A 14,147-nucleotide genomic window follows, 5' to 3' on the forward strand; every position below is an offset into this window, starting at 1 on the left:
AGTCTAGTATTTTTTTCGTTAACCAATAGCGTGATCGATAAACAACTCTGATGGACCATCTTCACCACAAAACAACAACCAAAAAAAAAAAAAAAGAAAAGAAAAAAAAAAAAACCATTGGTGGACCATTTTTTCATTTTCTTTTTGTTTTTTTAATAGTACAATGCTGCTGCAATATAAATATTGCAAGTAAAAAATAAGAAAGGACTGCGAAGAAGATGACATCTAACAGCCTAACTGTCAGCGAGCTCAGCAGTTGTCTCCCTCAGTATATAGCAATGTGTTAATGACATCTTCTATCACTTAACTGTCAAACTAGCTCCAAACAAAATTGATAGATTCCCACACCTATATAATACCCCAAATAGTGGGTCCCGTTTATACTCCATAACCCTTTAGCATGGAAATTGAATCACTGCAGATTAAATCTACTCAGTTAGTGAATACTCGCAGTTCAATAGTAAAGTGTACTGTTCAATAGTAAAGGATTGTTATTAGATATTTTTATTTGTTCAAACATTATGTTTAATGGAGGTTTTTAGCTTGATATATAGGCAAGCAAAGCTTACAATTATTTATCAAAAAAGCAAAGCTTACAATTTCGACACAGTAAAGACTAGGGGAATTGTGGAGAGACATATGCCATATAAGTTGTCTCATAATAAAAAAATTTGATATAGGATTTGCTTTTCTGCCGTTAGATTGGGTTTAGTGTTTTCCCGGGTTGGAATATGATTCTCAAATCTCAAGTGGCCATTCAGCTCTATTATAGTTTATGAGGTGTATTTGGGTCTGGATTGTTTTTTAGTAAATGATATTAGGAAGCTATTAGAACAGTCTGGTTAGTTTCATTGCTGTTAATGTTCATTGGATGCTAATCATGTTGCTCATGATTTGGCACATTATGCTTTGTTTTAATTAGATCCTTTTGAAACTTGGATGGAAGAACAACTTGACTGGTTAACAAAGTTTTCATTGTTTCCCAAAAAAAAAAAAAAAAAAAAAAAAAAAAAGAAAAAAACTTATGATGAACTTTTACACTCTCAAATGCTCAATAACGAGATGTTTAAAAAAAAAAAAAAATGTCCAACAACAAAACCCAAACCTCAATATTTATAAGGGGAAAAAAGAGAGAGAGGGAGAGATATAATTTCTATGCAAACGTAGCCAGCCAAAGCTTATCACTAATAAATTTGATAGCCACAAGGATAATGACAATTATATGATTATTTATTTGTAAATAATCTAGCACTTTTCCAATCTGCTCAATTATGTAATTTCAAAATTATTTTTATCACTTAAATAATCAAAATTAGTAAATGCAAACCTATCATTAAATTAGGAATTCTCAATCCTAAGAGGCAGTTTTCAGATAAGGATTAGATTAATTAGTATGACTTTTCTCTTTGGAATTATCAACTTCAAAAGGCAGCTTCATGAAAGATTTGTGACATTCTTACCCAAAAATATAAATAACAAAAAAATAAAATTATTATTTTATATTGCACACTTCAAGAGATACACTAACAATAATAACTTCATTTTTATTTTTTAATAAAACAATCACTAATAACTTGTTTACCAAATTCTAGAATACCATCTAATGAAATATATATATATATATATATATATATATGAGAATTCTCCTCTCAAACATCGTGATGGTTTTTTCATCGAAACTTTTTATTCTTTGCAAAATGAATGAGATATGGGGGCTACCTTTTTTGCTTGTTTTGAACTCTTTGCTTTTTTTTCATTTTTCATGGATTGAAACTTAAAATTATTTTTAAAGTTTAAATGAGCCCATTTCGTCCTTTTAAAGTTTATATTACATCATCAAACTTATTTAAACTATCAAAACATCTTTAAATCTTAGCCATCCTTGAAAAAATTCAAAAGGTAATAAGCTGGATGAGAGACGATAAACTTTTACATCAACTTTTACTTGTCCATTTAAAGTTTGTATTTAATTTTTAGTCTAATTACACTTTGCACCTCAAATCATACATTGTTTTTTACTTTTTTCCCCAAATTTTAAAAACTATTACATAGCACCCTAAATATAATTTTTTCTATCATTTTGGAATAAATCGTTAACACAATCCAAAATATATATAGAATATGCTTCATCTACAGGCTACATGCATTTTAATAAAGGGTATTTTGGGAAAAAAATAATCTAGGCATACAAAATAAACAAAGAAAATGCATAAAATTGTTTACTAATTGAAACTTACAATATCCATTGCTTTATCCTAGTCAAACCACACTACACAAGTTGTGTATACACATATTTTTGTCTTTATATATTTCAATTTCATAAATTATTAGTAGCTTCTGTATAAAAATACTCTTTATTTAAAGGCATGTGACTTGTATATGAGATATATTCTCTACTTATTTTGGATGGTGTTTACAATTAATTGTGCCAAAGAAAAATGATAGATGTTAGAGTTTTCAAAGTTTGTGGGGAAAAGTGGGAAACAATGCATAGTTTGGGGGTGCAAACGTAATTAACCGTATATTAATTTTTCAACCAATTAGCATCCAATTGGTTACATCAAAGTAGGAAAAAAAAAATGATAAAACAAGTTGATATTTCTAGCATTTCTCATGTTCTGAACCGATTTTAGGAATTTTGAAATAAAGATGGTGAGATCATGGTAGACTCATATGCTAGGAATATAGTCTTAGGTTATGAACTGTTCGAACGAAAGCAATTCAATCGAACCGGAATTAACTTCTATATTTATTATAGAACGAACTTGATTTATGAAGGATGAAAATCCAACTCCATACATAAGTAGAACAAAAACATTATTATTAAAACAATGCACATTTTACGCACAAAGAATGATCCTTTTGTTCAGTACTGCCTCCACTCAAAATCAAACTCCAAATGAATGGAAACGTTAACATTTTTTATTATTTTATTTTATTTTATTTTTTTTCTGAAGGGAAAGAGTGAATGGTAAAGAAGTGGGGCTAAGTTCACTATATATGTCCCGTCTCTTTAACTATGATCTTTTGTTTGTTTGTTAGTTTTTTTTTTCTTTAAAAAAAAAAAATTGAAAAGCAAAAGAGGGCTAAAGGTTCTGGGTAAAGTGACAGGGTTATGATGGTAACGTAAACCTGAAGAAAAAGATAAAACGCAGTGGAAAAAGGAAAGATTGAAAAAAGCAATGTCGGTAAACACTGAAGCAACATGGAACTCCACGCAAACTTACTTAACAACAACTAGAAAAGAATTCACACTTCCCTAGCTAGTTTGTTTTTGTTTTGTTTTTTCTTTTTTTATTTATTTTTGGGTTTTTCCTTTTCTTATCACAGACAGTCACTTTATTACTCACGTAACAAGCATGAAGAACACGCAAAGTGGCAAAGAGAGGCCACACCCACACCAACCAAATAAACTATATTAAACAAATATGAACAATGTATACAATGTATGTAGTCTTTTACTAGATTAATCTGATAATATTACACTAAAAATCTATCTTATCGACTTATAAGTATAACTCTAATCAAACAAATTCAAAAAATTCCAACCGTTGTCATAATTAAGAGAACTTAGTTTAATATTATTGGGTCCATCTCAAAATAGATTAATTAATAGTGTGTACATATATATATATATATATATATATTAATTTCTTCATTTCTTAAAAATTAAGGAACAAAACAAATAAAGAACAAAGTTCAAAATTCTGGATAAATTTTTGTCGAGGATTAATTCTATTCCCATTAAGATAACAGCAAAAAATATTCTATTGAGATTATCATAATATAAATAAATATATATATATATATATATATAATAGCAATAGTTAGATGAGTGAATTGAAGAGAGTTCATAATATAAATATATATATATATTTATATTTATATAATAGCATTAGTTAGATGAGTGAATTGAATAGAGTAATTTATTGAAGGATTTTACATATAAGGTAATTCTAAGTTTTAGGATGGCCACCTGACTAGAAGGAAGAAGGTACACAATATAGAAGCTAGCTAGTTATCAAAGGATGCTCAATATTCTATCGATCGGCAAGAAAAGGAAAGGAGAAAGGAATAAATGAGATGATCAGAATAATATATATGTAGATATAAATATATATTTACAAAATTATAGAATTATATAAAATATCAAAGTGATATATAGTCTGAATTAAATATAGGGGCTGGACCACCCATGTGAATGAGTACCTGATATACGTGCATGCGCATGAATATGAGAGATACGGATTCTACTCATCAGTCATGCATGTGGGGAAACACTTTCTCAGGTCCATGCAAGGTAGATAAATCTACTCTCTCTCCCTTTTTCAATTTTGCCACTCTCGGAAACAAAAAAAAAATTTCAGATCGAACCGATTATTTGCATGGCTACTATATATTATGTTTTAGGTTATAAATATTGCCTACACTCCCCGCATGCATGTCCCTGTAAACAATTAAATTACCAAAAAGAAAAAAAAATAAAAAAAATGTCCTGTAAACGATTAAATTAAAAAAGCTTTAAAAATATTAACAACAACCGTAGCAAGATTAAGCTAAGCTTAGCTACTAAAGGACGATGAATTAACCTACTACAGTAATATTAAGGAACATGATAAGGTAAAATTACTAGGGTTATTCTACAGTACGGTTTTTGCTTTATCACCTAGGCTTTGCAGCACAGGTATATTATCAACAATAATATATGCATGACTCAGATATGTGTGGCCCAGGAAGTCCTTTTTCTTTCAAAACTTTTCCATTATATATAATATAATATATTTAGGTTGTTCTACCTTTTAGAATCAACTGACCTGTATTTGATGCAGCTTCGTAAGACGTCATAATCTTTTAGCACCAAATTCCTATGAAAAAAAAAAAAAAAAAAAAACTAGTTTGAAGGTGAGCAATCACATCGAATTTCCCTTACAAGAAAAAGGGATGAATTTTATAATGATGCATCTTCACGGGTACACTCAAGCTTGTATTTATACCTAATCTTATACATGCAAACTCCTTTACAATATTATATGTACATATATACTAATTTTTATAAAAAAATATACATATAATATATATATATATATATATATTGCTAAAATATATAATAATTATATTGACAATTCAACAATCAGACTAAACTATAAAACTAGAATGGACAAGTGTTTGACATATGAAATGATGAATGACATCTTAACTGATGTTAAACATCAATGCAGTTTTATTTTAATTATTCATTCCAGATATCGAAATGATTAATATAATATTCCTCTTCTATATCTCTTCTAACAATGTATGGTCTATATTTATCTCTTCTAACAATGTATGGTCTATATTCCTTTTCTAAAAGAAAAATCATTAAATAATGAACATGTCATACTTTAATTGTAATTGTTCCCTCGGTTTATCACGGTATGACAAAGGTTACTATCCTAATTCAAAGTCAAAACCTTGAGATATATTTGGATAAAGATAAAATTAGTGAAAATTTAATTTTTTTTAAAAAATAATAATTTTTTTTGTTTGGATGTTTATTATAAAATGAAAAAATATAGATTCAGGTAATTAGATTCCCATCAATGTAGAAAAATATATGGAAAAGTTATTCTCACGTATATAGGTGTCATTTAGTTTTAAATTTTTTTTAAAATATATATTTATTCTTAATTATTATACAATTTTAAATTTAATTACTTATAAATCTTAATTTTCCTATTACTTATCAAACAAAACAAGAGAAAAATTAATTCTCAAAAAATTAAATCCCAGAAAACTAAATCTTGAAAATCATTTTCCCTCTCAACTTGGATACTTCCTAAACAGACTCTTAAGGAAAAGTGGGTAGCAATAGTGTCACTTATTCATCGGTAAAAAATCTGGATCTAGGGTGATACCCAAATTATTATCATGCAACCGTTTATCTAGGAATTAAAAATACAAGTCAATATCTAAATATTATAGAAGGGAATCTAGACTAGAACTTACAAGAAAATTAACCAATTTTTTTTTTTTTCTAATTTTTATGACACACGTTGGTTTTGTGTTCGCCCATTCTTTCTATGTAGATTTTTTGTTTTCCCCTCTTTATGCACAAGAAAAGTAACAGAGCATTTGCCCCCCAAAAAAAAAAAAAAATGAAGAAAAGTAATAGAGCAGATCTTTCACCATATGCATATATTTATGTAAAATATTATGAGACCAAATTAGTAAGCCACCTACGGGGGAAAAAAAAAAGGGTTAAAAGCAAGAAATATATTTATCATTGCTATATAAAATATTTAATGTTTATCATTTCTATATAAAATATTCAATGACCTCCCCGCATTCTCATTAAAATGTATATATATATATATATATATGTATATATATTTTAAATAAATCTTCACAATCAAAATTTTTTTTTTTTTAAATCCGTTACCATATTATATATATAATATTTTTTTTCCAAATTTTCTTTGCTTCTAGAAATTAAATGTGAATCAGTCCATGATATGGACATGTGGAGATTTAGAAAATGTACGAGGCTTTAAGTAAACAGATATTAGTGGTAATAAAATCATATCAAAAAAGTATATCCACAACAAAGATTCAGCTTTCATCTTTTTTTCGTTGAAAAAGTAGACAACTGAAATCAGTCATTTGAGAACATTCCAGTGGCAATTAGAAAGCTATTTCACCAAAGTTGCTTCCAACCACACTCTTTTGTAGGAAAGCTGTTTGGACCCATATACACGATAAGGAAGCATAAACAAGTGGGCAATAATAATCAAAAGATAAGACGGTCACAAGCACTATAGGTCCGGATAAACAGTAGTAGAGATACGTTTTTAACCAATACAAACTACATGGTGTTGGTAATGATGCACGGGCACCAAGGAATAATTAGCAAACACTATACAACAATAAGCAAGAGATTGGCCTACCACCCATTAGCATGATCCATTATTTACAATGTTTCACTGTGGATCTTGTCAAACTGGCTCTTAAACATGCTTCTTTTTTCTAAGGTGAATAATCTAGCTGAGTAATTACCTTTATAAGTTTCATGTTAGTTTGGACCATATGTTTATATAGAGAAAAGAGTAATCAATAATTAGTCTACCAAAGAAAAAAGCTGATTCTTCTAGTATGCTAAAAGTTAATTATACATAAACTAATTAGTCTTGGTGTTCATCATTTGATTTATGTTGTAACCAAAAAAAATTGTTTTGTCGTACAGTATATAAATTTTATATTCTTTTTAATCATTATGATCTTTATAAATAGTAGTACGATTATTGATTTTAAAAATTTAAATTATTATAAATATTCTTTTTAATTTTTTAATAAAATTATCAAGTTTTGAATTTACAATTTCAAAGATGTTACTCTGTAATTATATTGAATCACCATTATTCTTAAAAGCTTAAGTGTTTAATTAGAAAGTATAATTAATATGCATATAAGCTAATGGCATTCAATCAATAAAAGATTTGAGAATTAGGCTCACCTTTTTTTTCTTCCCATCTTTCATCTGCTACGCATCCCAGGAGGCACCATGTCTCCAAGCAATCCTTCATCTGGAAGCAGCTGAGATGTCTGCGGTCGCACTATCCGGGACTCTCCTGCTTCGCTGCTGGGTGCTTGATGTGACTGTTGTGTTGTGGTAAGAGGATTTTCTCTAGGAAACTGAAGTGTTGGATAATAAAATTGTGAAACTGGATTTGTCAACTGCCCTGCAAGGGCAGCTTCATGAGTAATCACTCCACCTCTAGGGAATCCAACGGTATGATGACAATGTTGGCCTTCGTATGTGGTAATTACGATGGTGGGATCTTCAGAGGAACGCTCTACCCTCTTCTTCACTGTGCATTTGCTATTAGTACAGCGATAGTAACTCCTGCAAATCATGAAGTAATTACAAATTTTGGATACACTTTTTATGTCACATGTACTGATCATAAACTTTACTTTCACATGAGCATGTTTCATGCCTTTCCTGAGTAAACCATTAATTAATTTGATCTTCTAGAGTATCCCATCAATTTAATAGTATTTTCCAGTTTTCAACGACATCTTCAAGTGACCATATACAGCTTTTAATTGAAGAGGCTTCCGTTTCAGTATGCAAAGGAAAAATAATTAACCAAGCAATGTAATTTTGAACTTTTAAAACTTACTAGGTAAAGTGGTCACCTATAACAACTGTAAATGGAAAAAAAGCAACGCATTTTAAAAGTCATTTTTATATTAGTCAGAAGCATAAATAATAATAACGATAAAAATATTCTAAGGAAAGAAAAGATAGATCCCAATTCTTGATTATTGAAAACAGTCATGTACTTAAACAATTAACAATTTGCAGGACAGCAACAAACTATAAGAAAAAGAAAACATTTTAGCCCCAAGCCTAAAGAAATAGAAAAGGACTCTAACTAATTTTGAAAAAAATTATGTGAAATCTTTTATTCACTTCGGTTAACTTATAGAGATTAACAGTTTCAGACCTAGGAAATGGACTATTTTTGACAGCCTTCTGTCCATATTTCCTCCAACGGTAGCCATCCTCTAAATGATCTACTTCGCTCTTGGTCATAAATGCAAATCGTGGCTGCCGGATTCGCTTCTGCCCCTTTTTTCTAACTTTGTTCCTGCACACCACATGTCCATCAATTACGAAAAAAAAAAAAACACAACGTATCAAATTTGAAAGAAATTGAAGGCATTTCGCAATTGCAAACTAATAAATATAATTTTCTTGTTTCTCCATATGTTAGATGTAATTTTCTACTGAACGTCCATATTTGATACATTCCTATTGGGGAACAGATTACCTGACTGGTTTAAACAAATGAAATGGGAAATAATTTTTTGTAGGAAATTATAGTAGTCTATCAGAAGATTCTCTAGTAAAGTTCATCCAATACCAATCATAAAATACTAATAAAATAGAAGAGCAGCAATTCTTCTTTTCTTCTTCAATATGGTGAAGAAGGTATAGATGACACTTGCTTTTAGAAATTCAATCAAACAAAAAAAGAAGTCAAAACGTTAGAAGCTGCTTACCATGTACTGCACATGATTAGCTAGTACTTGAGCTTACAAGTTTTCCCTTGAATTATCCAAGGGAAATCAATCACCAAAAGGGGAAAACACATGGTGCAGCTATTTTAACATGTCTTGATCTAGTACTACTGCTACAAGGATTGAGAGAACTACGAAGCAAGATCTAATTTATAAAATTCAATGAAGAATTTTTGGCCAGAAGGTTAACAATTTCAAAATTTGTGCTTCAAAGGGATGATGATTAACCAAATAACATTCAAGCTATAATGAGAAGAGAATTATTCTCCGAGTTTCAAATGGACTATGAAATGAATATAAGTTATAAAAATTGAGTCCAACGTTGTAAACATGCTCTACATTGTAAAGTATAGAATCTTGTTTTGTCTGGAATAATACCAAGAATTTCGGGAAGTTTCATCTTTGTCAAATCAATCGTCATTTTTTAAGTCACAGATCTTATATTTGTTTTGCCTTATATTAACTCATAAAATATTCCTGTGAGCATGTAACATAGCATGCCTTGAAGAACAAAAATAAAATCTCACAACAATTACGCCAAGCAGCCCATTAAGCAACCGACAATTACGCTTTTAAGTCATATATGTCAGAAACTTAAAAGTATTTACAAAATGCATATAGGGAGAGATCATATTAAACAGCATGAGATCTTGTAGAAGTGAAATTTTAGACCAAAACATACAAGCAATAATGCTACTTAACAAAAACAAAAGCCATAGATATAAATTTTAATTGAAAAAAGCATATTGTATTTTAGTAATCAAAAACCACGAAAGTAAAAATCAAATTATTAGAACAAATAAAGATTAGAAAGAACCATATGTGAAGATAAGGACCACAAAATTAAAGAAGACCCACCTAGAAAAAATTATCACCTCCCCTATGGACTTTATTTGAGAAGCATTATGTCATGCAACTTGCAGACAAATATCACATTTAAATCAATATAATGACGCAACTGCACGCCCAGTGCACTCACATTTGCAGTGGTATTATATCAATGAAGAAACTTGAATGAATGTAAAGAAATTAGCTACAGAAAATACAGCAAGTATGACCTAATTTATTTTATTTTAATTTCATAAAAAAAAGGAAAATAAAAAAAGAGAGAGAGAAAAATATATGCTAAAATTATATATGCAGAATGAAAGATGATTAGTATCTTGAGGCTCAAAAGTAATGCGTCAATAACTGAAAAAAGCTGCCGAAATTTAAGTGTCTCATACTTTTATAATTTCGGCTATATTCTTACCTTTTTTTTTTTTTTTAAAGAGTAATTTATAAGAAATAAATTTCAAAAAAATAAAATAAAAAATGTGTATAGGAGCTAAAAGATTATTCCCCAAAGCGTGAAAAAAAGTTACGGCACGCCATTTCCGCCGCAATAACGGCGGTGTTCGAGGACTCATATTTTACCAACCAGAAACCCCTTTTTATATTTTTGGTTTTTTTTTTTTTTTTTTTTTTCCAGAACCGTATTCTCTCTCACAATTACGAAACTACCACTACTGTCAGCTCCCCCAACTTGCATGAACTGTGTGTTGAGCAAGTTTCTGGAGCGTACGGATACGGGATTGCACTCTGTTATTCGATACGGTTTTTCTTTCTTTCCTTTTTTTTCTTTTTTTTTTTTTTTTTTTTTTGTCGCATTTGTTTTCTTATGTGGAAAAATCTGTCATTATGCCCAATAAAAACAAGTTAATTACGGATTAAGCCATAAGACACACACGGATTTATTATGGTAACCGACTCACGGTATCTGATCAGTCGGAGGTTTGCCACCGGAGGAGTCAGCAGATTTCTCTGGCAGATCCTCGCTAGAGCTCGAAGACACCGACGGATTATTCGACGTCGATCCCACCTGAATTGCCACCGGATTGTTGGTCCTCAACTCGCCGCTGCTCTCCGGCAATAGCAACGTCCCTCCCAAATTCCCCGCTAAATCCGACCTCTCTTCTTCACCTCCTCCTCCGATCCGGTCCAAGTCCCCGAACCGTTCGCGTTCATCGGTCCGGTTCACCTCCTCCGGTTGAAAATTCCACCCGAATTCGCTCAGTATACTACTCTCTCTGTCATTCGAGAGGAAATAGACGCTGTCCGAGTCTCCTCCAAGATTCCAGCTCGAATCGCTACCAAACTCAGTTCCTGGATCGGATTTCTCCTTTTCATCCATCCACAACAAAAAAACAAAAAAATCGGAATCCGAAATTCACAGGCAAAAAGCCGATTCTTCTTCAACCTCCAATAAAGACCGAAGAAAACAAAGAGAAAAAAAAAAGCAAAGAAAGTGAAAGGAAGAGAGGAGAGGAAGGAAAGCTAGGGTTTCTATGGAGGGTGTGTGCGAGCTCGTTGTGTGTTGGAAAGGACGCGTAGTTTTTGAACTTTTAGGAGAGGTTTTGAAAAGCTTTGTCTCGTCAATAAACAGTTTCATACAGAGAGAGAGAGAGAGAGAGAGAGAGAGAAATAAAAATAAAAAAATAAAAAAATGAAAAAATGAAAAATAAGAGAGAGAGAGAGAGAGAGAGAGAGACAGAGACAGAAAGAGAGAGAGAGAGAGAGAGGAATAGAAAAAGATAAGTTAGAAAAATCGCCGTCAACCTCTCATGGGAGTACGGGAGGCTGATATTCAAGCATGGGAGAGAGGGGAGAGTGGACCCCACGCGCATGAATAAATGAGTGAGTGAGAGAAGATACTTTCCGACACGAGCCAAACACTGTAGTACCCCCTCTCTCTCTCTCTCTCTCTCTCTCTCTCTCTCTCTCTGCTAATCCAATTTTCCCCCATTTTCCTCTCCTTTTCAATTTACTATTTTACCTTTGAATTTTCTCTTTTTCTCTTTTTTTTTTTTTTTTTTGCCTCTCCCCTTCATTAATTTTTTTTGAATTTAATGAGATATTATAAAATATCATTATTAAAAAAAAAAACAAAAGTTAAATTAATTTTAAACATTATAGTTTGAAGAATATGTTAATACCTTCGCAATTATTGCACTATTTTTTCCCTTTTTCCTTTTGGTGTTTTGTACCTTATTGATATGGTAATCATATTATTTGATGGGATTCTAAAGTTAGAATACAAATAACGAATAATATTTTATCTATTAATTTGTTTCTAAATTTATTTATCAATAAATGATATAACATAAAAATAATTAATGAATAATGTTAAGAATTCCAATAAGTATATCAAAATTATGTCTTAACAAATTATTATTTTATTGGTCGAAATACTATAAAAATTATGTAATAAGGAGTTATTATTTTATTTGGTCGAAATATTAAATATGAATAATTAAACTCTTAGGATCTATAGGTGTAACTAAATTTAAATCAATTAAAAATATCAAAATTTTATAAATATTTTAATATCCATATCATTACTATTCATAATTCATTTATTTGTATTTGGTTTTACCATTGTTGGATTTTTACTTGTTTATTCGAAAATTCTCTTTAATTGACACATCATCTATAATTATAAATAAAATTGATGCAATAAAAAAAATAAAACTAAATAGCTTGTAATTAAGTTTATAATAAATTAACTAAACATATTGATTACTTAATATAATTAAACAACCATGTGGATTGATTTGCGGATTATTAATTTAGATACTAACAATCATTAACATAAAAAAAAAAAAAAAGATATTATACAATCATTTACTATGTAAAAACCAGGAGATCATTAGAGGTGAGCTTAAGGATTTTGGGTCAAACATACAGTGGAACATGGGAATTTGAAAACTCTTTTCAACATGGAGATTATGTTGTTGGTTAAGATGGCATATGATTAGCTTGCATGTGAATTTGCAGTTTAAAAAGATCTTATAGGACATCAAATATTTTTTTAGGAAATTAATTAGTTAGTTAAATATGTGTGCATATATAATAATACAAATAGCCAATTAAATCAATATATACAATCAGGCAGGACTTCTTGTCTTTTTTTCGTATATGTGCGTAATGTATTGTTTTTGTATTTTATTTTAGTCAATGTTGCATTTTGTTCCTTAGTCATATGGAAACAAAGAAACATATATGCAAAAATATGCATGAACCTGCCTTTTTTTTTTGTTTTTTTTTAAATTTTATTATTAGACTTACTCGAATTTAAAACCTTATATATAAAAAGTGTTGATATGTGCTACTAGACTACTCATGCCGACAAAAATGTACCAACTTCAACTTGTGTGTATACATTATATATATATAAACACTAAACTCATGTTCTGGAAATAAAAATGTACTTCTATGGGAAAAAAAAAAAAGTACAGCACTAAACTAAAAGAAAAATGAAACAAGCTATGTTGTATAAAATTTGAATATAGATGTTTTAAAAAAGATAACAAAATAGAGAGGAATATTTAAAATTTCCCCAAAAAAAAAAAAAACAAATTAAGGCTAACAGATGAGATAATGATTTATCACATTTTATCATATATATGATTTGATAAACAAAATTTTGTATTACATATATATATATATATATATATATATATTTTGAATCATATTTATATATATGTATATTTCATAAAAAAAATACTTGTAAAATGTTTTGATATATTAAACGCTCTCCATATATATATACATGTGTATATATATATATATATATATTCTCAATGACATGGAAGGATTTTATTAGATTCATACCATTTTAATTTTTCATTATAATATCATGTGTAGATATAGCAAATAAAAGATTATTATTATTATTATTATTATTATTATGATTGTTGTTGTTGTTATTTATCTGGGAATGGGGATATTATGCAAGAAATAGTACTTTGTCACCAAACTATTCCAAAAGATACCATTAAAGGTTAGATAGGTGATTGGAAATTGGAATAATTGTTTCTTTATATGTTATTCATGGATATCATTAAGATGCATCATGACCATCCACCAACTGGAAATTGTCTCTACCAGTGCCAAAGTTGTCTGATTCGTCGCTTTTTATATATTTTCTTTTTTTTCTAGGTCAAATTTTATATATTTTCATTTAGAACAAGAAGACGCCCTTAATATACATGTTTCTCCAACTCGATCCGTTGCAAAAAGTTTTAATCACTGGTAAAGATAAT

At 29.6% G+C, this 14,147-nt stretch overlaps 1 protein-coding gene across 5 annotated transcripts; it reads right to left on the reverse strand.

The window, feature by feature from the left end:
- Nucleotides 1–275: 275 nt before the first annotated feature.
- Nucleotides 276–11,506, reverse strand: LOC107428893 (probable WRKY transcription factor 57). Of its 5 annotated transcripts, XR_009635033.1 has the most exons (6): nt 10,818–11,506; nt 8,487–8,630; nt 7,490–7,879; nt 4,815–4,865; nt 4,210–4,447; nt 276–415 (listed from the first exon to the last, which is right to left on the reverse strand). XR_009635033.1 is itself a non-coding variant. In XM_048462140.2 (4 exons), the coding sequence occupies exons 1-3, from the start codon at nt 11,234–11,236 to the stop codon at nt 7,510–7,512; spliced, it is 933 nt and encodes a 310-aa protein (XP_048318097.1). In that variant the 5' UTR covers nt 11,237–11,506; the 3' UTR covers nt 4,492–4,865; nt 7,490–7,509. The 5 variants fall into 5 exon arrangements, 2 of the variants coding, with proteins under 2 accessions (XP_048318097.1, XP_048318098.1); XR_009635034.1 differs by lacking the exon at nt 4,210–4,447 and having other exon boundaries at nt 281–415; XR_007237429.2 differs by lacking the exon at nt 276–415 and having other exon boundaries at nt 4,076–4,447.
- Nucleotides 11,507–14,147: the final 2,641 nt, after the last annotated feature.

The sequence above is a fragment of the Ziziphus jujuba genome, chromosome 12 (genome assembly GCF_031755915.1).
Source record: "Ziziphus jujuba cultivar Dongzao chromosome 12, ASM3175591v1".
NCBI classification, from domain to species: Eukaryota; Viridiplantae; Streptophyta; class Magnoliopsida; order Rosales; family Rhamnaceae; genus Ziziphus; species Ziziphus jujuba.

What these genes read in the sequence shown, in the direction of transcription:
- LOC107428893 (XM_048462140.2), bottom strand. Translation starts at nt 11,236, where the DNA reads ATGGATGAAAAGGAGAAATCCGATCCAGGAACTGAGTTTGGTAGCGAT. An exon ending in CCTCCGACTGATCAGATACC is followed by an intron (nt 8,631 to 10,817) that starts GTGAGTCGGTTA and finishes TGTGGTGTGCAG; the next exon opens with GAACAAAGTTAGAAAAAAGG. An exon ending in AAAAATAGTCCATTTCCTAG is followed by an intron (nt 7,880 to 8,486) that starts GTCTGAAACTGT and finishes CATGATTTGCAG; the next exon opens with GAGTTACTATCGCTGTACTA.